Source organism: Mustela lutreola, chromosome 11 (genome assembly GCF_030435805.1).
Source record: "Mustela lutreola isolate mMusLut2 chromosome 11, mMusLut2.pri, whole genome shotgun sequence".
NCBI classification, from domain to species: domain Eukaryota; kingdom Metazoa; phylum Chordata; class Mammalia; order Carnivora; family Mustelidae; genus Mustela; species Mustela lutreola.
The window spans coordinates 2,112,398-2,138,616 of record NC_081300.1 but is presented as its reverse complement, the minus strand read 5'-3'; the positions used below and the strand labels follow the sequence as shown (position 1 = coordinate 2,138,616).

The following is a 26,219-nucleotide window of genomic DNA, read 5'->3' as shown; positions in this document are numbered from 1 at the left end:
TATTTGTGGAGCATAACAAATAGCATGGAGGACATGGGGTGTTAGAGAGGAGAAGGGAGTTGGGGGAAATTGGAAGGGGAGGTGAACCATGAGAGACTATGGACTCTGAAAAGCAATCTGAGGGTTTTGAAGAGGCAGGGGGGTGGGAGGTTGGGGGTACCAGGTGGTGGGTATTGGAGAGGACACGGATTGCATGGAGCACTGGGTGTGGTGCAAAAACGATGAATACTGTTATGTTGAAAATAAATTAGTAAAAAATATAAGGAATAAAATGTAGAGAACAAAAACAAAAACAAAAACAAAATAAAAAAATGTGTCCCGTGAATTTGGAAGGAAAGATCAGAACTCGAGAGAAAATAGTGCAGTGAGAGGTGTACAGCCCAAGAAAAAACAATCCATCGGCACGGATGGCGAGTGCGTCAAGCATGCAGGAGCAAGGCAGACGTGCAGAGCAAGACAGCAAAAAGGCCCCGCTCACGTGTCTCGGAGTCCTGGAGGACACGATGTCCCAAATGGGGAAAGCCGACATTTACGAACTAATGGCCAAGAATTCTCCAAGAGTGATGAAACATGAATTTCCAGCCTCAGAAATTCAGCAAGTGCCAAGAAGAAGGAACAGTGACAACCATCACTGTGAAATGACCAAAAACCAATGATAAGAAGGTATCACAAATTGAGAAGAAAGTCACATTGTCCACAGAAGAGCGACAAAGTAGCTGAATTCTCCAGAGCAGAAACAAAGCCACACGGAGATGGATGAAACCTTCGGTGGGCTGGGACCCTGGGGCTGTCTACCGCCCAGCTGTCCTTGAGCGACAGGGCCTGTAACACACAGCACGTCCCTTTCCCAAATATGATTACAAATGACTTCCAGTGTAAGGGAGCTGTCCAACACAGGGTCCCATGACCGTGTAGGGCCCACAACCCCTTGAGGAGAAAAGCAATGGATGGGCAAGGTTTGGAGCCACCTTCCAGGGAAGGTAAGGGTCTTCTTGATTTAGCAACATACTCTGCTACGTAAGTTACTTAAACACAACTGCGTCCTCTGGGAGATGCATGCGGATGCTAGAAGGAACACTGAGTACGGGCAATTGCTGTATGGTGGATGGTCAGTGAGCAGCCTCAGGGTCTTCTCGGAAATGAAGCAGAGGGAACAGGTGAGGCCCAGGAGAGGGGGATTCCCTGCCACCTGCTTCCCCCACTCTCCAAGCCTCAGCCTTGTGCCTTCACTTGTTCTCCAAGTAATCTTTGTGTCACACTGCAGGGCTGTGACCTGTGTCTGGCACGTAAAGGACCCTCAGTCATCATTTGGAGAGTGGCAGCATACCGGGGTCTTGGAGGGGAACAGAGACACATTATACCAACACTGCAAATAAACAAATCCATTTCAGCTCTCCAGTTGGGAAGGGGCAAGATGGCACACCAGGGCCACGCTGACTCACTGCTCTCCCCCTCTCGGGCTGTGGTGTAAACGTGTTCCTTCCACCTCACAGATATGTTGTGTCAGTTCGTCTGCTTATGTCACTCAGATAAGAAACACAGAGCAAAACTGACTGAAAGCTGGCTGGTGTGCACAGGACTCCTGTAATATTTTAGACGTTTATAATGACAAGGCAAAGAGACCATTCATGTTTTATCTTAGTTCCTCCCTAGCGGTGGGGAGGGTGAGGGCGGGTTAGAGGTTTTACTAAACTCCAGGCTGCAGCGCCAATCACTGATTTCTAGGGGATTTAATTCCTGGGGCGGGGAGCGCTTTCAGGGACAGCCTCCCCAGAAGTGAGAAAGATAAGCGGCGCTGGTGGACGAGGAGGCTGCGCGCCCCACTGCCTCCCCGCCCCGCGCGCGCTAGAGCGCGCTCCGCTCCGCTGGGCACCCCTGGTTGTGCTGCACCAGGCAGCCGCCGCCTTCGCCGGACCCACGCAGGTCCGCACCCTGCAGAGGCTAGCGCGCGTCTGATTCCAGCCAGGCGGTGGGCGGCGACCCAGCCCTTTAGGACTCCTGCAGCCTCTGCGCGCGCTGGGACTTCTGGGGGGACAGGAGAGGCCCCCAGAGGCTCGGATTTCAGCCGGCTGTTTTCTACGTCTCAGCTGCGACACAGAGGTTCTGGAGCAAACCCCCCGGTCAGCCCTCAGGAAAGCGCCTGGAGAGCGATCACTTGGAATCCCTGCAAAAACTGCGCGGGGAGACCAAGCGCCGCCGGCTTGTAGTCGCGGGCAGCCCTCTCGGCGAGCTGTGCGGAGCGCTGCATCAGGCGGACTGTGCCCCGGGAGCGCCGCGGGAAGGGAGAGGTCCCAGCAACAGGTGCAGGCGAAAGCCACTCCCGGCCCGAGGGAAGCGGCCGGCAGGGACCAGGGAGCGGTAAGGCGCGGAGGGGTCCCTCCACCTCTGCAGCTGCCCTGGCGGGTCTCTCTTCCCCGTCTTGGCGGCCACGCAGAAGGCAGCGGCGCCCGGGGCAGAGGGAACCCCGCGCTCCCGGGACTGTCACCCCCTCCCGGGAAGGGACGGATCTGGGCTCCTCGCGGGCGGCCCCGCGCAAAGACGGTGGCAGGAGGTTCAGCCGCAGGGTGCGTGCCCATCCCGGAGCCTCAGGATCGGAAACTCGCCCTCTGCGTGCTGGGATCGGGACCCCCTGCGTCCTCCGGAGTCTTCCTTAGCAGGCACCGTCGTTGGCGCGCCTGGGCGCCCGCGCACCATGGAGCTCGCGGCCGGGAACCTCAGCGAGGGGAACGCAAGCGGGCCCGAGCCCCCCGCCCCGGAGCCCAGGCCGCTCTTCGGCGTCGGCGTGGAGAACTTCGTCACGCTGGTGCTGTTCGGCCTGATCTTCGCGTTCGGCGTGCTGGGCAACAGCCTGGTGATCACCGTGCTGGCGCGCAGCAAGCCGGGCAAGCCGCGCAGCACCACCAACCTGTTCATTCTCAACCTGAGCATCGCCGACCTGGCCTACCTGCTCTTCTGTATCCCCTTCCAGGCCACGGTGTACGCGCTGCCCACCTGGGTGCTGGGCGCCTTCATCTGCAGGTTCATCCACTACTTCTTCACCGTCTCCATGCTGGTCAGCATCTTCACCCTGGCCGCGATGTCGGTGGACCGCTATGTGGCCATCGTGCACTCTCGGCGCTCCCTCTCCCTGCGGGTGTCCCGCAACGCGCTGCTGGGCCTGGGCTTCATCTGGGCGCTGTCCATCGCGATGGCCTTGCCCGTGGCCTACCACCACCGCCTCTTCCACTGGGAAGTCAGCAACCAGACCTTCTGCTGGGAGCAGTGGCCCAACCAGGGCCACAAGAAGGCCTACGTGGTGTGCACGTTTGTCTTCGGTTACCTGCTGCCGCTTCTGCTCATTTGCTTCTGCTATGCTAAGGTGGGCACACAGGTGGCGGGCAGGGGCAGGGGCAGGGGCGGGGGGGGGGGGCGGCAGGGCTCTGGGCCTGGGGTAGCTCCTGTGTCGATGCGCCCCTCTAGGAGCCCCTTTGCCCTCCCCAGCTCCAGTTTTCTGGGCACCTTGGGTGAGAACACTCCCCTTCGCCCTCTCCGCAGCAGCGGCCACCACCGCTGGGGTGGATGGTGTTTGAGAGAGTGCTTGAGAAAGTCACTTGGCCTCTGGAAACCACCGAGGAAAGTTGGCAGGTCACTTCCCTGAGGTCCCGCCTCCCCTTGCCCTCCTGCCAGCACAGCCCTGGATCCTGAGTTTGTCCCTTGGGGGACCAGCTCTCTGCAGAGGAATGTCCCCCAGTTTTAGCCACTCACACCGGGGACCGGGGACCGCGGGATCCAATCGGAGCAAGGGAGGTGAGCTCCGCCAGGTGCCCCGTCCCCCGCGCTCCCCTCCGGTGCTCAGGGGTCTCCCAGGTCCCTTTCCCAGGCTGCAAAGCTGCTGTCCTGGCAACAGAGAGCAAACTGTATTTTACTGGAGGCTTAAGCTTGATAAACCCCAGTGCTAAAAGACTATTTCTTCACAATATCTTGACCTTCGTCTCCAGAGACTTGGATGGACGGGTTTCAGTTCTCTTAAGAAGGGTTGTGTAGACAACATGAAGTGGTTCAGGACTAACTCCCTATCTCCCCTCCGGAGTCCCCTTAGTGACGCCTCTGGTCCAGCGACCTCTCCATCCTTACCAGGAAAATTGCTCCACCACCACCACCCCCCCCTTCACATAGCATGGCAGAGCTCAGCAAATTTAATAACACTGGGGTTTGAAGATTATCATGCTGATCAGTCTTCAACTTTCTGGATACACTTGTTTGTGCTTGAGTAAGAATATACATTTAATCACGTGATAGCAATTCCTGGGGGTAAACCCCAGCCCCCCAACATATTCTAGGAGTGTCATCACCAGACAACATCCTAGCCAACTTCTGAATTTCCCAGGGTTTTATTTTCATCTTTCTCTGCCTCTCTTTCTGTCCCTGATAAGGCAGTGACTCTGGGTCCATGAGTAAGCAGATCACAGAGGCAACACTTACTTACATTCAATTCATAAAGTATTTTTCTCAGCAAGAATGTTCACTCTAAGCTCCCTGGTTTCTGTTTTCCTCTGCCCCATATCATCTATGTAGAGTTATGTCTGTTTGAATGCTTAGAGTTTTGGATATTTGAAAGGACAGCCAGCCTCAAAGGGTTATATATAAAGAAACATGGAGGAGATGGCTCAAGATGGGGCATTTGGAAGATAGCTGTGGCTTAGCTCTTTGTGGACCTAGCTGGTGTATTCACTTAACCTTCTCCAAATGTAAAAGAAAAAGAAAAAAAAATGTGGTTCTACTAGTGCAGTGCTCAGCCTGAGCAACTGTCTCACTCGGTCTGCACAAGCCTGTCAGGGGGAGCATCAAGGAAAGGGTTTGGGAGGAGCAAAGCAACTGACCCATGTTATGAAGCTGATAGATGGTTCAGGAAGGGTTTTAAGGCAGTTTCCAGTCTCTGAGGGAGGACCTTGGGGGCATGAAGCTCAGGACTAGAAGTGTTCTTAGAATATTTGGTGGTGGATTCATAATCACCTGAAGCAGAGCTGAAGCGTACTCTTCTTTCACTTCTCCAAAGTTTCCGGATCTTCTTCTTTTTTTTAAAATTTGTTTTCAGCATAACAGTATTCATTGTTTTTGCACCACACCCAGTGCTCCATGCAATCCGTGCCCTCTCTAATACCCACCACCTGGTACCCCAACCTCCCACCCCCCACCACTTCAAACCCCTCAGGTTGTTTTTCAGAGTCCATAGTCTCACATGGTTCACCCTCCCTTCTTGATGAAAATGACTGGGCAAACTTTTAGGAAAAATTAGGCTACATTTCTGTCATCTGAGAAGTTATGAAAGTCACACATAGGGCAAAGTTTCAAAATAGTTTTAAAAATTTCAAGAAATACATGCTCATTGAGGCACTTTTTACATGGAAATAGTTTGCTGTTAAGCATAACTGGAAATTTCTTTTAAATTCAAGATAATATTTGCAGATTCATTCCAGGGCTTGAAGAAGAGCTTACGTGTTGCTTTCTAGCTGCTTCTCTTTGCCTCCATCATCAAGGAACGCTGTCTGGTCAGCAATTCTTCTTCCTGAATGTTAGGTTCGGGGTTAGCTGTTTCTCCGGGGCCCAGGACTGATGACCACCACGAAAATCACAATTGACTGAAGAGTCACCTGAGATTACACTCCCTCCCCTTTTTTTTAACTCGACAAGGAAATTGCATTCTAGCCTTGCTGTCTACTCCCCAAAACTTACGACTTTGTATAGAACAGTTTGTGCCTAATTGTCCCTGAGAAACACACAGAATGCCCAGGCTGGCGTGTGCTTGTGGTGCTCCCTTTTGCACGGGCTGACCCTCCTTCTCTTTCCTTGGAGGGAATTCTTGTTCAGGACATCTGCCATCTGACATGGGGTCAGGCACTCTTCATGTGCCTACCTGCCAAATTTTCTTACATCCCCAGAGATATCTGGTGCCCAAGGTGACCTTGGCTCAGGTTTGAATGTGTGCCCCCTACACATACTGCTAAACATATAGAATCACAGAGTGATACCATCATGACATCACCATCTTTTAAAGAAATGCAATTAGAACCCATCATGCTACCTTTGATGACAAGACCTCATCAAATGTATACATCAATATATGCATTCTAACATATCAGTGTGTGCTCACAGTATGGGCTATTGAAGGGAAACTGAAGAAAACTATTAGGGTATTTTCTCCATTGGCCATTCAACAACATTCCGCAGATGGCTGGAAGCCACTGAGATGGATGCAATGAATTTGTTGGAGGAGGGAACAGACCCTCAGGCAGCATTATGAAGCAGATGACATTTCACTTTTCTGTTTGGCCACCCCTCTCGGTGCCCCTTTCTGGTTTTGTTTTGTTGCCTGTCCCCTGTTCTCCCTTCTTGCCTCTCATCCTTAATGACCAGTGTCTTCCTGTGGTCTCTTGCTGGGAAGACTGCCAACAAGGAAACTCACTAGGCCCATCCTCCCCAGACAAGATCCTGCAAAAGCTCTTACGTTCGGTCCCTGGAGCCCCAGTTTCTGCTGGCAGAACCGTTATGTAATCTATCATCAATGTATTGAAAGTGACCCTAAATGTTAATGCACTAAGAGAAAGGCTCATCTTGTTGGAGGTGACGCTAAGCCACTGCAGGGCGTGAGAAGTGACTCAGTAGGGCTGAGAATTTGGAGTCAGAAATTTGCACCACAGCAATGTCTGCTTAACTACCTTAGAGCTCATGACGTTGGTAGATAAATCCTGTAGTTTCTTAATTAGGGCATCACTGGTCACTCTAGAAATCTCATGTCTAGCTGAATGCAGCAGACTTCTGCAGTAAGTCCAAATTGATCGCAGTATTTCCATGCCGAGGTGCTGGAGGGAAACCAGAAAGGGTCTGGAACATAGTTTCTACTTCTCTCCAAGCCTCAGTTGGCAAACTACGGATGACCCAAAGCCCTCAGCCATCCACAGGTTAGTTTTTCCTTAGATGTTCACTCAGATGGTGTATAACAATGACCCCCATATGAGTCTGCAAGGTTGATTTGTTGTGTAAGACCGAGCTTATGTTGTAAATTCCTGTATAACCCGAGTGTTACACATCATTTTTCCTGAGTATGACACTGGCAAGAAAAGGCAAAAACAGTTCCCCTGATGAACAAAACCAGTATCTCTCAGGAGATCCTCGGACGGGGAAGTTAACTGTGAAACTTTGCTAAACCCTCTACAAATCCCCGGAGAGGCTGAGTCCCCCACATGTGATCTGTCCAAATGCACGGCACGGTGGGCAGAATTAGAATAAAGAACTCAAGGGAAGCAGGTGGGTGGGAATTTGCGGTAAGGGGCCCACGACAGGAACACAGAAGGAATCAGTGGACGCAAGCATCGGCCTCACGGGAAAACTCTCAGATTACATCACCTTGCTTTGCTCACTTGCCTGCTTTCCCCCTTGGATGGTGCAGTGGACGGAGATCTCTGGTCTTTCCACATATCTGGGATTGGCACCGCTCTCGACAGACAGCAGGGACACGGTGATGGTTGAGATGGAGAATACTGAGGAAATTGACGTGCAAGATAGACCAGTGAGGATGTGTACATAGGAGCAGTTTGGCACTTTGTGGACAAAACCCCGGAGCCACATAGGCCCAGAGTTTCTCTGCAAACAGATGCTGTGACCACAGACTGTCCCTGGATCCTCCTGAGTCTTAGAGAAACGGTGGCAGGTGGCAGGTGGCACGCATTGCTACTTTGGCACCTTTTGTGCCTTTTGATTCGAGTGGGTTTATAAGATTTTATAAGCAATGTGATCGCTAGGTCAGAATGGCAAGAATTGTTCATGCAAAACAGACAAGGAAGTGTGGGCATGAGGCCAAAGGTTTTATTAATCTGTGTTTTCCAGGTCCTGAATCACTTGCATAAGAAGTTGAAGAACATGTCGAAGAAGTCGGAAGCATCAAAGAAAAAGGTACCTCTGTATTCTATATGTCACATTCCAGAGCTCAGTTCATTTTCATTCCTAATTATCCTTCTACCCACCCCTGCCTGTGACACTTAGGTTCCTTGGTACAGACGTTTGAAAGGAGCCTCCGACCCTGAGGCACAGGGTAGGGATGGAAAGTCAGCCGGGGAGGGCATCGCAGGGGACCAGATGCTGCATGCAAACGTAGAGGGAGGTTTGGAGAGGTGAGGAAACAGGTGGTTTCTTTGGATTCTCTTTAGGAGGTGTGTTCTGGGTTGATTGGGACAGAGGGTAGAGTTGCTGACATCCATAATTTGCCCCAAACCATTTTACTGTGTATTCACCATTGGTGACGTGATTCCAGGAGGCTCTGGCTTACTGTCTTTTCAGAGAATGTTACTTTAATCTCTTTCCTAAGACCCAAATTTAGACACGTTGCCCTCTCTTCCTTCTGGACTGACGCTGACACTCGTCCTCAGGGGAGATGGGGGAGGGGCCCCAAGGGGACTTCTACCCACTTTTGGCTTTCTTATCTCTGCATCCTGATGTAAATACGCTTCTCCTGAGTCATAGTAAAGCATCTAACATCCTGGTATTTATCACAGCTCCCATTCTGAGAGAAAACTACGTCACAAGTCAGGATTAATCTAACTCTTACACAGTATCTGTAGAACCTCTGATGTTACAAAGTACAAGAAGAGTATCGGACAAGATGCTTAGGCAGGAGATTATCGGCAGGCATTTTACCCACAAGTATTAGTCCTAACACCGCAGAGCACCTTGTTTGTCCTTCTAAATATGGACGTTGTTCAAGTGTGCATAATTGGCAGAAATAATAGTTTAATCATATTTATATTTAAGAATTCTACTTAGAGCACCACTCTTCCTGACTTGCCTTGTTTACAATATGGTTGCAAACATGCTGCTCTCAGACTCGGTGAGAAGCAGTGGTAGGAACCGGGCGAAAAGGCGGCCATGTAGCCTGCCTTCCAGATACGGTCATGGAGTGTTTACGCGATGCTAACTGCTGAGGAACAGAGACCGCAGCCTAAGCCAGCAGACTCCCTTCTCTTTCATCCGCTGATCCGTCCTACGTCTTCAGGGTCATGTAGGTTTTATTTGATGTTATCGACAGAGCGTTCCCTTGTGTGAATGGAGTCATGGCTAAAGCTGGTGCTTTCCTCCTGTCTTCAGGGATGCTGTTGTGCTGGGCTATTTCCATCATTTTAGTCTCCCTTTTAGTTTGTTCTCTGAGCCACGCGTCTCCAAGAAAATGATTCATTACAAACAATTAAGAATTGTTTGTCATTTCCCCTGGGATAGTTATTTATAGAGGCCCTGGCCTCTGGGGGAGGGAGCTGACCCACGGGATCGGAAGGGGGTGGGGTGCCTGCAGGGGCACAGCCGAGCTGAGCTCAGGGGAGGCCAGGGAGCCTCAGCGGGAGGACCTGGCCTGCCGAACTCCCGCCAAGTGATGCCACTGGGTCATGCCGCGGGCTTATTAGTGCGGCAATCAGACCCTTCCTTCGTACTGGCTGCCCCTTCTCTGTGGGCAGTGGCTACTGTCAGTCCCTGTATTTGGGAAGTATTGCAGAGAAATGGTGGAAATCCCCGCGAGGAACCAGGCCATGGAAAGAATGAAAATAGATGGTGTAGGAAATAATTGGAAAAGCTTGTGCATTACAGAGAAAATCTCTACAGACTAGTGGAACAGTTTCTGTGTTCAGTTTTGTAGATTCACGTGTGTATGGGATGGATGTACATACGCGTGTGTATACGCTTGTGTGTGTTGTAGGTTAGATACGTGTGTGTATGTGTTATGTGTATTTTCTGTGTGTACATAAAATGTGTGTATGTACGTGTGAATACACGATTATATGCACCGCACACGTATGTCGCATGCATTGTAGATCACATGTACGTGCACATGTGCGTGCGCGTGTACCGATGTGTACACTCCTGCGTGTACATACGCACGCGTACATATACACATACACGCCTTTATTTTACGTTTACGTGTGTGCGAGCCTGTCACGTGCACGTGCGTGAATGTCGTTCTTCTCATAGGAGCGCAGCGTCCGGAGGCGGGAAGGAGGCGCTCTCGTCCCTCCGCAGAGCCTCTGACCCTTAAAGCCCCGGAGCAGAGGTCAGATCTCTTTATATGCTTTGAATTTCCTCCTGGTTTGTGGAGAACAAATAAGGTGTGGGGCCGAGGTGCTGCGCGTGCCCGTGTCCGAGCCCGAGGTGCTGCGCGTGCCCGTGTCCGAGCCCAGGTGCTGCGCGTGCCCGTGTCCGAGCCCGAGGTGCTGCGCGTGCCCGTGTCCGAGCCCGAGGTGGCCGGGCAGTGCAGGGACGGGTCGGAAGAGGGTCAGGGCAGGGAGGTGGGGGAGGGGAGGGCGAGTCTGCGGGAGACGCTGGAGCAGATGTTCCCGGGCGCCGGGCACTGCCCGAGGCAGGCGCTCTGGGTCCCTCCGCTCGGGTGCGCCGTCCGCAGACCTGCTTCTCCAGGCGGGCGCAGCCCCGGGCCTCCGGCCGCCTCCGGCCTCGCCAGGGCCCTGCGCGCAGGTGCAGGTGGTCGGTCGGTCGTTGGGGCGGAGGGCGAGGCCCTCCCGGACGAAGACGCGGAATGGCTACTCCGCATGTGTGCGGGACCCCCAGGAAGGACGGGACCCCCGCAGCAGCAGCGCGTGGAGCCTGCGGTGGTGGGAGGCTCGGCCGCACGAGGTGGGTGGACGCGGAGGCCGGACTCGGAGGGAGGCGCAGGCCGGGCGCGGCCCCGGGTGTGCGCAGTCACAGGGGAGACGAGAGGCTCCTGGACGCCCGTCCGAGGGGTCGTCCGGCGCCTGCCCCCACCCCGGGAACCCCGCAAGCGCTTGGTCGCCGTTTACACATGCAGGACGGGCTTTCCGTGTTCTCTTCTTCTGGCCGCCGTTTTCTTCCCGGCTAAGCCCCGTTACACGCATCGGGAGTAAGATTCTGGGAAGAACAGGCGACTTTGACCAGGCATGTCTCACAGGAGGAACAGGGAGTAATCGTTTTTAGATACTGTTGGTAGAAAGAGCAAAAGAAAAAAAAGAGCAGGAAACAAAAAACCAAAACCAAACAAAAAACAAAAACCAAAAACCAAGGTTATGAATACCCAGTCTCAAGGGTAACGAGTTAGTACAGATCTTTTGTGTATGGCGTTAAGGGAGGCCTTGCTCTGTGTGAACCGTTAGCGCGGGGATTCGATCTGCTCCCGGAGGAACCAGGGCAGTCGCAGAGGCCGCGGAACCCCATCTCTGACGACGGCAGTGACGCTCGAAGAAATGAAATCACCTAAGAGAGGAAACAGCGTCATTCTCCACAGAGGGGAATTCTCCCGCAGCACGCAGACGTTTCAAACAGCAGGAGAGCAAGGAGCTTCCCCGAGTCCTTCGGAGGAAAAAGCAAGGTTCAGCCTCCAGCCGTCCACACGGAGGAGACAGGGTTCCCTGTAATCGGAGACGGGGAAGGTCATGGGCTTCTGTTGCGGCTTTTATGGGCTTCACCACTGGTTCCTCAAACCCACGGAGCGCTGAGGACAGGCGGGTTCCTGGTACATTCCTGCTGGGGAGGTGTCTGGTGCCCTCACCATCCGCACCGCACGTGGGGGCACTCAGAGGCCTGGGTTTTCACAGGCAGTGTCCGGGGTGAGGACGGACATGTGAGCTGTCTCGGGTCTGGGAGCGTCCGGTGCGTTATTCCGACCAGAGCTGCTGCTGCCACCCGGGTTCAGAGTTGGACGCCACCGGTAGTGACGGAGGCCGCCGTTCTGTCGTGGGGGCCCCTTCCGGCAGCCGCATCCCCTCAGCTGGGCCGGGGTCCGCAGGCACCTGCACGAGGGAGACCGAGGAAGACAAGCTCGTGGCTGCAGTGATACCGGGACGCACGAGCCCGAGGTCGCTGGGGCTCGGGACCGGGGACCCGGCCCACGTGAGGGGCGCTGTGTGGATGGCCGCTGCGGTGGCGTCAGCTCTGGGGGGCAGATGCTCCGCGGGCAGGGAGAGCCCGGGACGGCTGTGAGGGGCGCGCCTGAGCGCGGTGCCTGCGGACGAGTGTCCTCTCCTTCTGGGAACAGCCTTCCATAGTGCGTCGACTTTATGTTTGAGCCCAGTAAGTCTTCTTCCCTGAGACCTACTGTAAACTGTGATCCTCTCGGACTCAGGGCTGTGGGGAGACCAAGAGAAGAGCCTCGTTCACGGTTCCGGGAAGATGAAGGGAATCACCTGAAAAGGTAACTTTGGAAGGAACCGCAAACACACACACACATAAAACACGCCATATCCACGCACATTACCTCGGCCCTAGCGACTGTGACATGTTACGATCTTATCAAGAAGCCGCCGGGTCTGCTTCTGTCCTGAGCTTGGCCCTTGGTAGAAACGTCCTGAACGAAGCAATGAAACGGGATACGCAGCGGGTGTTCATTTGGTGAAGGAGAGAGATGTCCTCGTTGTCTTGGAAAGAAGACAATGTGTTCTGTTCTATTTATAGGTATAATTATGTCTCGATTGTTTTTGATTAAATCATCTGGGAATGGAATCTCTCATACGCTAATGGATACGTGCCCTGATCACTGACGGTCTGCTAATGTATGGGAACAGATTTCTTGTTTGCTTTGCGTGTCCTGCAGTAGAGCGGCTTCGATCCGTAATCCTGCTGTCCTATGCAAACAGGCTGTCGGAGTTCACCAAGTTGTTTGAAGTGTTCGAACGGACGAGGCACAGGGAGAATCATTTCCTCGGGGCAGAATGTCGAGGCCCAGGGTGGTTACGTCATTTCCCTAAGGAAGCACAGCCGGATTACGGCCAGCAGGAGTGCCAGGCTTCCACGCCCTCCACAGGGCCTCGAGAAGACGAGCAGCCCTGCCCCTCCTGACGCGCCTGCCCTGAAATCCCACCCTCCTCCAGCGTCTCTGCCTCCACCTGGTCGCCGAGGGCCTGTCCCCCAGCCCGTGTCTCTAAGGGACGTGTGCTGCCTGTGGGTTTGCTGCTGGCAAGGGTCCTGTGGGCATGGGCGGCTCGCTGCTGCCCTCCTGGGGGGTCTGGCCTCTATGGTGGGGCGGGGGAGGGGGCGGTGGGACAGGGCTCGAGGCAGCATGTCCATTTGTGGTGGGACAGGGATGTCCTAGGATGGAGCCGCCTCCTGCGTCCTGCCCTTGCTCTGTGTGAGAACGTGGCAATGAGCGTCCCCGCACTCTTAAACCTTCCTTCTGTCTCTGCCTGTCTTCCCAACACTCCTTCGCCTTATCCGCGCATTCCGGCTGGTCGCCTTTCTCTCTGTGCACAAGGGGAGGCTCTGGCGGGGAGGTCAGTGAGAGGTGCCCTTGCCTGTCGGGGCCGCTGCGGTGACCAGTGCTCTAGACGTCCATGTTTCCAACCCACACATTCAAGCAACCGGGGCTCAGGCTGAAAGGGAAGATTGTAACCGTCAAGCAAGGGGCTGAGAGCCTGTGTCTCTCATGTCCTCCGGATCCCCTTCCCTGCTGGTGGTGACCTGGGGGCTGGGGCAGCCAAACCCGGGGGGGGGGTGGGGACACATCCGTGCTTGGTTCCTTGGCCTTCCTTGAAGGCCAGATGACCAGTGTCTTCTGAGGCTTTGATTGTCTGCTTATGTGCCCTGATGCTCTGCTTTCCCAGCAGCCGAGTGGAGGGGGGTGGCGTGGTGGCGCAGAGAGGGAGCTGGGGTTGACCGTGATGTGGCAGGCGGCAGGCGGTTCTCTCCCATCTCAGTGGTAGAACGTGGGTTTGGGACCACGTGACTGGGCTTCCCACTGTAACCTGGCGCTGGGCTCTGGAACACCAGGCACCTGTCTTGGCCATTCTAAATCTCAGCGTTCTTATCCCAGACCTGTGATCCTGACGGGCTCTGCTTCCTGCTATGGCCAGCGGTCAGGCAGTGACATTCCCAGTTGCCCGTGCCTCTCCCGGTGCCCCTGTGACCATTAGCAGGCAGGACCCTGCTTGGCTCCTGAGCCACCCTGTTGCAGGAGGGGCAAATTTTTCAGGAAGGAGCCAGATGATTGTGCTGCATTTTAGTTTAAGAAATATTGAGAGACCCCGTTTTCGTTTGAAGCCATAGGTAGAGTGTTTCCAACCAATCACAGCATTACTATGTCGTTGTTGCCTTTCAAGCATGTTCCAGACGGGCTGCCGTGAAAGACAGGAAAGGCGGTCCTGAGGCTCAGGCCAGCCCACTGAGGAGGTAAAGCGCACACGAGGCGGGAGCAGAGGGGAAGCTGGAGGCAAGGCTCTCTTGTGCTGAGGTCTGTAGTCAGGTGTGGTCTTCTTCCATCCCGTTTGGTCCAAATCTCAGAGGAAACACGTGGGTCCTGCCTCTGCCTCCAGCTGTTTTCTGATTTAGGGGCAGCAAGGGAAGGGTTTTACGCAAGCCAAAAAATGGGGCTAGTTGACATAGCCAGAAACTAAGACATGTGTCTGGAAGGCATCCGTGTGTTGGGGATTCTCACTGTAGAACGAAGAGAGATAAAGAAACAGGCGGTCTGTTGAAGTCGCCATTCAGAGAGGGTTCGAGCGCTCACCCGAGCTGCCTCTCCGTGACTCTGCATCAGCGGGTGCCCTGAGCTTTGTCGGTCTAAAAGTCACAATGTTTAATCTCTGCACAGTTAGAGTCCCACGGCCCAGCATACCCTTCCGGCAATCCACACGCGTCTCCCATACGTGACGGTCATTCCCGCAGAGGTCCTGGACAAGTCCTGAACAAAACCGTGGTGCGAAGTCACGGCCCGCACGGAGGCATCCGCGTCTGACTCCAGGGCGGAGCAGAGGAAGTGCCCTTAGAGCGCGTGGGGAGCTCGGGGTCCTCCTGCCGCAGTAACTGACGCATGTGCTGTGTCTCCCTCTTCTTCCTCTAGACCGCGCAGACCGTTCTGGTGGTGGTCGTGGTTTTCGGGATATCCTGGCTGCCGCACCACGTCATCAATCTCTGGGCCGAGTTCGGGGTTTTCCCGCTGACCCCCGCCTCCTTCCTCTTCAGAATCGCCGCCCACTGCCTGGCCTACAGCAATTCCTCGGTGAACCCCATCATATACGCTTTTCTGTCTGAGAATTTCAGGAAGGCCTACAAGCAGGTGTTCCACTGCCACGTTCGCGGCACCTCGCCTCTTAGTGACGGTAAAGAGAACAGGAGTCGGGTGGACAACCCACCGTCCACCAACTGCACCCACGTGTGACAGGATGCTGGTGACGCTGTGGGCTTCCGCGCACGTCACCGTACAGCGATGGCGAGCAAGCGGGCAACTCCCGATGCTCACAATGACCCGTCCATTTTAATGCGATTCCACTTGGTTTAAAAAAAAAAGTGCTTTGGTCCATTTAGGAAATCTCTCGGTCTAGTAAAGATTACTTCTACATTTTATTTCAAAAACAAAAGAAAATACCAACTAGTTTTATGCCTCTACAGAAATGAAAGTTCAACAGAGTTCCCTAGACACATTCAAGTCTTCACAGGATAAAGGATCAGGACCGATAAATATGGTTGGGAATACGGGTAATCTGCATTATGAACCAAATTTATTTAGAAAAAAAACATGTATGTGTTTATTCTTCGATTTTAAGAGAAGAAGTAATGTTCTAAGCTGTGTGTTTTAAGATATGATCATGGACACATGATGGAAGTTTTACCTGAATTTAATTTTTGTGGCCATTTGCACAGACACGTCTCTTAAATGGAAGCGAGACTTTGCCGAGTTTCTTTGCTCAGGCTGTGTTTATTCCCACCTTTAAACAGGGAACAGGGTTTCTGGGGCCCACCTGCAACCGTGTGTGATCATGAGGTCCGTTAACTATCCCCGGAGGCCAGCAGGGCAGTGCCCTGCGACTCGGGGTGGCAGCTGTGGGCGCCGTCCTTTAAACTATCCTGTGATGTACACTTTGTAGAGTTAACCAAAAAAAAAAAAAGAAAAAAAGAAGAAATATCAGGGGAAAATGCCAAATGCAGGTATTCTAACAGTGGAAGCTTCAGGTAAGATTTGAAAAGGAAACTGGTCACTGCCGTTTCATAAATCTTCATAAGTCGTTATGCCTTAAATGGAACTGAACTAGAGTTAAAAAAATCAGTCGGCGAGGATGCGGTGTAGGTACTTTCTCTGGGGCCGGAGAGAAGTCAGGATTGGTAAGCCGCGTGCAGCAGGCGCACGCCACGCCCGGAGAGCATACTTGACGTTGATTCGGGTGACATTTCGGGGCTGGTATACCCAGGGACACATGCTGTACAAACAGATGCTTTTCTCATTAAATTCTTTGTAAAGTTAAATGCACATTTTCCCCAAGTATTGCCTTCTCCAGAAATGTTAATTTGAGGTTAAAATGATCACTAGCTGAATTTCAAATAGTTTTCATGACAGCTTCATATTTGTTTATGTTTACAATGAAAAAGTGGGATGAAAAGATTAAATTATCCCACCTTAGAAGAGTAGTTTTCAGACGGCAGGACTTGGACAGGTTTTAGGAGAATACAAAAACAACAAGACTTTTTTTTTTAAAGGGTTTAGCATAATGTACACCTGTGTAAAATCAAGATTCCATATGAAATATCATATTTTAGGAAAAAAACTCGATATACGTGTTTGCATGTTAACTTCTTTAGCTTGTGAATTGATCGTCAGTAGTCATATTCCTCCAGCAAACAGAGTTTATGTCCGCGATGGGACAACTGACTCTCCAGCCAGAAGAGGGAAAGTTCTTTGACAGGACGGGCAATCACGAGCGTCCTGTTTAATGGCTGGGAAAGCCGTTGCGTGTCTGCGTGTGAGTCTTTTAAAGAATAGCTTAAGTCCTTGGTGTGTGGACATTGTTTGCACTTTATTAAATACAGCAGCGGAAACATTGTGTCCCGACGGAGATACCTCATGTGCTTTGTGGGACTTGAAGCTGCCGTTGCAAACGCTGAACAGGTTGTGTGTCGACTCACACAGCCGCAGGAGAAGTGCCAGAGGTCCTGGCTGCCTGTGACCTTGCCCGGCTGACCAAGACTTCCCACCCCACGGCCGTTCCTCGGTTTTCCTCCTCCGATTCCTCCACACAGACCTGGAAGCGCAGGAAGAATACAGGGCCCGAGGCTGCGTTTTGCAAGCAGCCTGTGGGCGTCGTGCTGCCCTGTGACGTATTTACTGACCCACACTGATTCTTTGGATCCTTCCCACGTGCTGTTGGCAGGACAGAAGCGAGAGGCATCCCTGGCGTCATCGCTGGTCCCTGGGAGGCCCCGCAGGTGCCAAGGGTAGATGCAGATCCCTTCCTCTTGGGGTCGGAGCGGGCGTTTCTCCTGCCGTCGACAGTCGTCGTCTTCCGAGCACCCGTGGCCGCGGTGCGGCAAATGTCGATGCTGGTGATCACGTACGCCCCGCAAAGATCTGCCGCTCTGTCAAGCTGTCTGCCTGGGGAGTTCCAGAAGGACGGTAACAGACTGCAGTCGCCCGGAGACGTGTCCGAGCGTCTCCTTCCTGGGGGGTGGTTCCTCTAACGCATCATCCGTGTGACCAGATCAGAAACGCCTTTGCTTCCCTCCCTAAATAAAGACGGCCTCCCACAGACACACTTTCTCTTGCGACAGCCGGACTCCAGGAGAAATGCTCTATTTGCCTTTGAAGTCGGGCTGCTTGGAAACCAGGTTTTGCAGGGGGACTTCAAAGAAAATTGAAGTTTTCTCCTTTAGATTTGGTGCCTCAGCATCCCAAGATGGTGGTTATTTTTCTGGGCATTCGCTTTCCCATTTGGAGACTGGCTCTGGGAGGTTAATTAGCCAAATTGCTGGCAGCTCCTTATGTACATGCCCAGTGTCACTCTTCTACTGAGAACAGCGCGTGGTTGGGAAGCCTTTCCCGCGCCGCCTTCCCGGAGATCTCGTCGGTGGATGCTCTCTGCCGCTCTGACCGTGTGCGTTGCTCACAGGCCGCTCTCTGAACATCTGAGGCACACAGTTTTGCTTTTAATGCCATTGTTCGATGCGCCCACTGAGCGTGGAACAGTCCTCTCCTGCTCTTCCTCCGCCCACGCCGTCTCGGGCTGCTCTCGACTGTGATGCTGACGTCGTGCAGTCCCTCCTTGGACTCCATTACACCGAGTGACGGTGAAGACGGAGGCGTGCAGAGGGAGCTGCAGGAACCCCTCGGGCTACGAGCTGCTTGTGAGTCAGCTGTCACCTGGGGCCCGGCAGGGGACGGCACTGACCCAGCGCCTCGGACGTGTGGAGACGGCGTGGTTCGGAGTGCCCAAGTGTTAGCTGAAAGCCCCCCTCGGGCTTCTCGGGAGCCGGGGAGAGGAGCCCCCCTGGGCCTCTGTCTCCTTCCGCAGATGCCCCGATGCTGGTGAGTCCCAAAACCCCAAAACGCTCCCGCTGAGCCCACCTTGCATTAAATATGGTGACGGATGGCTTCACCATGTTCTTGCTTAAAGGAAATTCTTAAAAGCATGTCCTTAAACCACACAATCATGTAATTTGTGTAAATAATCCATGTGGCTACTTCCTCTGGAAACTTGTCATCTAAAATGTATAAATCTGATCTACACTGACTGCAGATGTCTCCCAGGTTTTAGATTTGTGAGTGGCTTTCTAGATAAGGCAGTCATGTTCTTCTTGACCACGAAGAAATGTTGTGTATTAGGTTATTTGTCAGGTGGATGTTAATGACTCGTTTACGTCAAAAAGCCACAGAGAGCACGAGTGACCTAAAACGCTGATGGTTACTGACTGTCTTGGGAAGAAACAATTACAGGATGCAATTATGCCTGATTTGATAAAGTTTCTAGGGTTTTTCCTTCACAAGTGGAGAACGTGAGCCTGAGGAACAAGTTCGCACACGGACGTCTTTGTCCAAGGAGGGCGGGCCACGTCCTGTGACGCATCACCCAGAGAGCTTCATTTACTTTTCTTAGCCGGACAGGTTCACTCACAGCTCTTTAACGTGGCCGCCCTTCTGGGATTCAGAGGCGGGCAGATCGCTTTGATTTGGCAAGAGCTTTAGAAACAGTGGCAGGCCCTGGGCGTGCGCTTCCCCGAATGCTAGACGCTGCTCACCGCCGGCTCCCGGCACACGCTCTGCGCCTCTGGCCTCCAGCCCCTGTTCAAGTGCATCTGAGGACTCGGGTGCTGTCCTGGGTGCAGCTGCACCGGGAGGGGTCATCCTGGCAGGTGGAGAGGATGCTCTTAGCTCTTGTGTACGTTGTGGAAATCACCACAGCTGGGCTGCCTCGTCTGCCCCAACACTGGCTACGTTTCCCATGTTTAAACAATTGTATGGAGAACTGGTCCTATGGTTAAAGGTTTTGATGTCGCTTTTGAGGTGGAAAGCCTTGTCCTTTCTGGTGGCAAACACGATTTCTGGATATCTCTGGGTATGTTGTGTGAGTCCGGATTGCCAGCATTAGAGAGGTCTCACCACCAGCTGCTGGAAGAGATTGGAGCTGGGACCCAGCATTTAAATCCCTTACTCTCCGGCAGTGGTAACCTATCAACTAGGGCAAATCTTGGGGTCCACTACGGGCTTCTACGGAACAGCATGCACTGTAGCACCTTATTTCAAAAGATTGAGTATTGACTGTTAGAGCCGAACGGTTTCTGTGTCTTTGTCCTGAAGACCACGGAGGATCTGTGAAGCTCTCTCTCCCCCTTTGGCGAGCTTGTTTTGGGTCATCAAGGCAACCTGCCATCCAGCGGGTAAAAATGGGCTGGTGCTGGGGCTGGTGCTGGTGAGGAGTGGATTGTCTGGGAGCCCTTTACAGTGTGTCAGCTTCAGAGCTGGCGTGAGGCACTGTCCAGGCATGGGAAAGGTTGTGTCTGTGTGGCCAGATGCACCTGTCACCGGCACTGCTGACGTGGCAGTCGATATAACATGTTTTGGGGTGACGGGATGAGTGTCAGCCCCTAGGACAAATTTGTGAAGAACCCGCCGATGGAGCTTAGGTAATGGGGTCCCAAAGGTGACACGGGAGGCTCCACGATGTAACAGGCGGGGCTAGTACCTAAAGGATCCCTGGAGGTTCCAGAAATTGGAGAACGTCCCCCAGATGTTGGGTGCTGAGCCTGCTCCTTGGGGACCTCAGGCTCCATAGATCCTCAGGGCCGAGCACGGAGGAGGGAGCGGGGCTGGGCGAGCAGACGCCAGGCTCCTCTGTGGTTCCGCCAGAGCCCACCTGCCTCAGGCCGGCTCTGGATTTACATCCCACAGGCGGAGACTTAGATACAACCAAACCAATGCAATTTGTGATCTTCCAAATTTGTCATTGTTGAGGGATCCTTGAATGGCCAACACTTTTCATATCTTTGGGTTTCTTTTTGTTGTTGTTGTTGTTGTTTTGCTGGATTCATAACTTTCTCCTGGTTTCCCTATGCGTATTTCTCCTTTTAACAGTGGAATGTCAGAAACAGAAGCCTTTTTTTTTTCTTTTAGAGATTATTTATTTATTTATTTATTTGATAGAGAGAGAGAGAGAGAATGAATGAGAGAGAAGCAGACTCCCCACTGAGCAGGGAGCCTGATGCGGGGCTCGATCCCAGGACCCTGAGATCACGACCTGAGTCGAAGGCAGAGGCTTACCCCACTGAGCCACCCAGGCACAGAAGCCTCGCAGAAACAGAAGCTTTAAGAGAAAATGACTTTTGTAAGGATTGCAGATGACCATTTTCTTCAGAGAACTCATGCCCAGGTCCTCTGTGGTGCTGATTCTGGTGATGTCACAGCACAGGAGCTCCCGTCACAGCAGAGAGGGGTCAGAAACAGGCAACTGGCTGCAGCCACAGCAGCTCTCCTGGGCCCCTCCCTCTTGTTGTGCAGGACGAGTCTTCCCGCCCTGCTCTGCACCCCCCGCATCTGCTTCGCTAAGAGAACGGAGCAGGGGAACGGCCTTTTCATGAGCCCCAGGTTAGCAAGAGCACTTTCTGATTGGCCATGACTGAAGATGAAATTTAGCTGAGCTCCTTGGGGCACAGAACCACCAAAGTGAAAGGGTCAGAATCCAATTATAAATGGCTGTCTCTCCAATTAACCTGCCAGTGCGGGTACCGCTCGTTAAACAGTCTCCTTTCAGAAACGACCAAGTCCGAGAAAGCAGAAGTGCGGCGGCAGGGGGGTGGGGGTGTCCATGCTGATTTTCACTGCAAACATCTCCATCTTGTTAGGAAAGAAATATCATTGTGAACACGTAGATGCGGCTCATTTTGTCCAGCTTTGGCTAAGAGAAACTACTGCTTCCAATGAAAGGCACATTGCTTTTCCACTCAAGGGACTGTTGCTGGTGTATAAACGTAAGGTAGTGACGTGGATTGCAGGGGTGCAGCTCAGAGCAGGAACCCTATCCTGCTTACTTATCCTTGTAGCCTCAAGGTCCTTGGGAAGCCTCACAGGGAAGATATTACTGAGTGAGAGCAGATGCCTCATGGGTGATATTTTCAAAACAGGGCTAATGTGGACAAAGAATTAAATCTCACAATCCTCTTTATATTAAATCAGTTTATAATTTAGGAATATTTGCAACCTGAAATGGATACATAAGTATTATTTTCCATACATTGAGTTTTCCAAGAGTCATGTTTTATTGCCATGTATTTCATAAAGATTGAAGATTTGACACTGAGGGTTAGAAATGCAATGTCTCCTTAAACGTGGTTGGGAGATCTTTTAATTTCTCAATTTCTATCTGCCTGTGTGTGGAGGAGAGCTGTGCCTTGTACAAAAGGTCATGGGCATTAGGGTCCTTCAGGGAAGGTTTGGTTTAATTAACCCTGCTGGTCAGCTGCTGTTGGAAATGCAGTCTTTGGATAGCCTCACGTGTAAAAGAAGACTTGAAAGGGATGAACGTTGCTCAAAATGGAAATACGTTGGAATAAACTGGGAATTCTGCCAAAGGTATTTATTCCTGATGCTCTGGGCTCTCCCTAGAGTTGTGGTTCTCAAACTTTACCAAGTATCAGAATCTTATGGAAAGTTTAAAATAGATTACTGGGCCCTACCTCCAGAATTTCTGATTTGGTTGCATTTGGGGTAGAGTCCCAAGATTTGCCTTTCTAACAAGCTTTTTGGTGCAAGTCCAATGACAGCATTCTCAGACCTCGTTCCTGATTTGATTGGGTTGGAGTTGGAGCACAGGCGTCTTTGTAAGGCCACAGGCAGTAGCCAGAGTTCAGAACTGTTCAAGTGGAGTGGATGACTCGCTTTGTGTCTGAACCTCTGTGGTTCCATGAGAAGGAAATTGCTTATGTGGGGCCTAAATCATTCGGATTTTATTGTTTACATGGATCAGATTAATGAAATATCCATTCAACTATCATACTAGCCTCTCTGCAGAAACTTACAAATTTTAAAAATGTGAAGGAGTTTGATAACTTACATGTAAGGATTTCAGAGATTATAATATATTTTCTCTTCCAAAACATAGCTTGGTGGAAAGGAACACCTGTACTTTAATTTTGTCCCCTCCCCCCCAAAAGAGGGGAGTGAATATAGCATTCCAATTGTTACATGTGAATTTTTGAACTAAATGTTTAAACTAAATAAATGTGTGTCTTTCTGTGCAGCTGCTAATTTTTAACTACATTATTATCTCTAAGAGATAAATGTAACTTCTCTGTCTTTCAAGTTTTTCAATTGTCTCCTCATAACATTGTGGTGTGGATAAGGAAGAAAACCCGTGTGTATTGACTTTTTCTTTTTTATTTCACTGGTGTGATTGCTTGCACACTGCTGTGCACATAATGAGAGCGTGGGTCCTCTTACAGCAGACGCTGTTACCGCAATTCTCGGACTTTGTTTCTCTAAAGTACTCTCTCGTCGGCTGTACAGCCAGCATGAACATAACGTGTCAGTTGAGCATGAACACCCATAAACTTCCCAAGCCAAAGCAGAAATGAAGCTCACGTTAATGCGCTTGGTACCCGAGGTAGCGCTCCCCAATCACTCAGTGTTCTGCAGGGTGTCTGGGTGGAGTTTGTGGTTGGAATCAATTTCATGAATTGAAAATAAAATTTGTTCCTCAAAGTAGTCTTCCTTGCGAGTATGCTATTTTCCAACACAGTAATTAGCCCGTTTTGTCAGGCATTTCCCTAAGGACAGAAATGTCATTCAAAGTGGTTCAGTTATCTTACTTTCCCTCCCACGGGGCGCCATTGTGGAAAATACGCAGGAATCGTGTTGGTGGAAGACGGACAGCTATGTTGGTGAAAGCTCTCTCCCTTCCCCTCCGCTTCCTCCGGCCTCTCCTTCTTCCTCTTCTTCCTCTCCTTTCCTTTCTCTGTTTCTAAAAAGGTGCTGTCCATTGTGTTTGAAAACGGCACAAGATTACAGCCAGAAACTGTCAAGAAGAAGGAGCCGCCATCAACATCGTCCGGACATCCCCTCGGCGAACAGACACCGTAACGGGGGATGGAAGAACAGGATGGGGGGGGAGGAGCTTCAGAAAGATTAGTTTGCAATATGCATTCTACCTATAAAAAGAATTATTAGCTTAAAAGTTGCTTGAGTTTAATTGGAAAAATACAGAATGAAGTAAAATAGGGGGAATCGCTTACTTTCAAGATCCCTTGAAGTCAAAAACTGAGATTATGTAAGGTTGATGGGAATTAGAACCACGTGGTAACTAGAAATACATGTAGATTTAGACAGTGTCTAATTACCTTTCTCATACAAAATTATTTTTAAAAAAATCTGATTCTTTATTTCAGTTGGTATACTGTTTACCAGTTGGGTTTTTTGATAAGATCTCTTATGAACTCTTCATTTGGATTCATCTTGTCAAGTAATATTTTTCTCCTCAGAAGTTCTCAAAGGTGCTGTATTCCAGAATTATTACATGTTGGAGAAGATTCGTTTGTTATCTTAGTACCTGGAAAAAATTCAAATATGAACTTATTTCATTGTAACTTAATTTTCATATGTATCTTTACACCCAGGTCAAAATTTTGATGTTACTGAGATGAAGTCGGAAGGCAAACTGATTTTCACCATTTTAGATAAATTTTTCCCCCATTTGGATGCCCACTGCTTTTTAAAATTATTGATGTCTGGTATTTTCACCAGGGTGTGTGTTCTCATCACACTCTCATGCCTGAGTGTTCTTCACAAACTGAATTATGACTACAAAAAAGTGGAAAGCACATTCATACTTTCCTAGCCAGATGATTTCCAGCCTTTTGGAGTGTAAGGATTACTTTTGAAACATAAACAACTACCATCTTTTATTATGGTAATTGTGTTTTTAGTGTATATTGATAGAGAAAAGGCAAAATGAAAAAAAAAACGGAGAGCAAATTACAGGCTAATATCTCTCATGAATACAGACATGAAATCCTCAATAAAATAGTGTCAAATAGTATCCAACAATGTTTAAAAAGAGCTACACACCATGACCACATGGGGCTTATTCCAGAAATGCAAGCCTGGATCAGCATTCAAAAATTAATCAGTGTAATCTACCACATTAGCAGGCTAGTCAAAAAAATACTGCAGGATCATAACTGACATAGAAAAAGCATTTGACAACCTCTAACACCCATCTATAATTAAAAGTTCTTAGCAAACTAAGAACAGAAGGGAACTTCCTCAGCTTGGTCAATAATATTTACATTAAGCCTTACAGCTTACATCAGAGTTAATAGTGAGAGGCTGAAAACTTCCCCCCTTAGATCAGAAAAAAAGGGTATTTGTTCTTATTCAACAAAGCATGGAAATCCTAGCCACTGCAGAAGAATGAGAAAGAGAAAGAGAAGGCATACGACCGGAAAGGAAGCATCAAACTGTACTTGCAGCTGATACGATTGTCCACGTAGAAAATCCCAAAGAATCTACCGGAAACCATTTGACCTACAAGTGACTTCAGCAAGGTCATGGGATACAAGATAATACACAAAGTAGAAATGAGAAAACCACTACAGGGAATCAGTGATATAGTTAAGTGAGTTATATTTTGTCAATCCCAGTACGACTTACCTGCGTTTACGCGCATCCCGTGCATCCGCGCTCCACAGACGGACATGTAACCTGTTCAGCATGCTGACGGCGCCTTTTCAGACTTGCCTTGACCACTGGGGAAACTCAGAGCTCCCTACATCAAATTATGAGACTTGTTCGTACTCCTAAAATGAGGGTCTTGGCCATGGTTAGGCGTTTAAATATCTGAGCTCGGTCCCTGGATTTGTCCAGTCGGGTCTCCCCTTCCCATCATCTTCCCTTCGCACTTTTTTGTCATGATTATAATTTTGAGGGACAATGAAGTGAGATCTATCCCAAGTCCAATAATGCTTTTTAATACTGTTTGCTCTGTAGTGGTCCTTATGGCCAAATCTGTGGTGCTATGGAGGGGTGCATAGTACCTTCACTTTCCTTTCTACTTGACAAATGTGTATTATTTTAGTTAGTAAGAGGACACTCCACATTTCCCTTTGGGTTACATACACACATTTGATAAGATTTTCTGTACAATGTAAGAGAACGATCTTTATTCTTTATTCTGAGGAATTGTGTCCAAGGTTAAGATAATTAAAAAAACCCACAAAAATTATTGTAATTATGATACATGATATCAACAACATTAGTGGGTCATTTATTCTTCTTTTAAGTGAAAAATATTGTAAAATTAATAGTCTTGGGAATTAAGAGAAAAGTGACCTCAATAAAAACCATTTTAAAATGGATATCCCAATGACCATTTTGCCCAGGCATAGGTACAGCTTTATGACATAGTAGAATATCTTTTAAAAATGGAAAAAATCCAGTGCTAGTGGTATTCTGTAAAGACTTACGCTGAGACACAGGCGTTGCAGTAGTGCACCGAGACCCCTCAGTGAGAGCGCGTCCCAGCAGGGCATCTTCTCTGTTCTGCTGTTTTGGCATCACAACCTTTCACCCCACTCGGCCGTACCGCTGTGTCTGCCAGGACTTAGCAGTCCCGGCAGTCCTGTCTTGGGCCGTTCAGCCAGCTGTGATAGAAAACCACCGCCAGGATGGCTGCTGAACAGAAGAAGTTCATTTCTCCAAGTTCTGGAGGATGGAAGTCCAAGACCAAGTCCCTGGTTGCTTTGGTGTCTCCTGAGGACCCACTTCCGGTTCACAGACTGCCATCTTCTTGCTCTGTCCTCGTGTGGCAGAAGGGGCAAGGGAGCTGTCTGGAGCCTCTTCGATAGGATGCTAATCCCTTAAATGTGGGCTCCATCCTCATGACTCAACCACCTCTCCGATGCCCCACCTGCTAACAGCATCCCGCTGGGGATTAGATTTCAACAAATCAATTGGCAAAGGGGCACAAATGTTCAGTCTATAACATCCT

The 26,219-nt window shown here is 50.6% G+C and overlaps 1 protein-coding gene across 1 annotated transcript; it reads left to right on the top strand.

Annotated features, from left to right (window-relative positions):
• The first annotated feature begins 1,794 nt into the window (after window positions 1-1,794).
• Window positions 1,795-22,936, top strand: GALR1 (galanin receptor 1). The gene is made up of 3 exons (XM_059140277.1): window positions 1,795-3,358; window positions 7,864-7,929; window positions 14,819-22,936. The coding sequence occupies exons 1-3, from the start codon at window positions 2,693-2,695 to the stop codon at window positions 15,134-15,136; spliced, it is 1,050 nt and encodes a 349-aa protein (XP_058996260.1). The 5' UTR covers window positions 1,795-2,692; the 3' UTR covers window positions 15,137-22,936.
• Window positions 22,937-26,219: the final 3,283 nt, after the last annotated feature.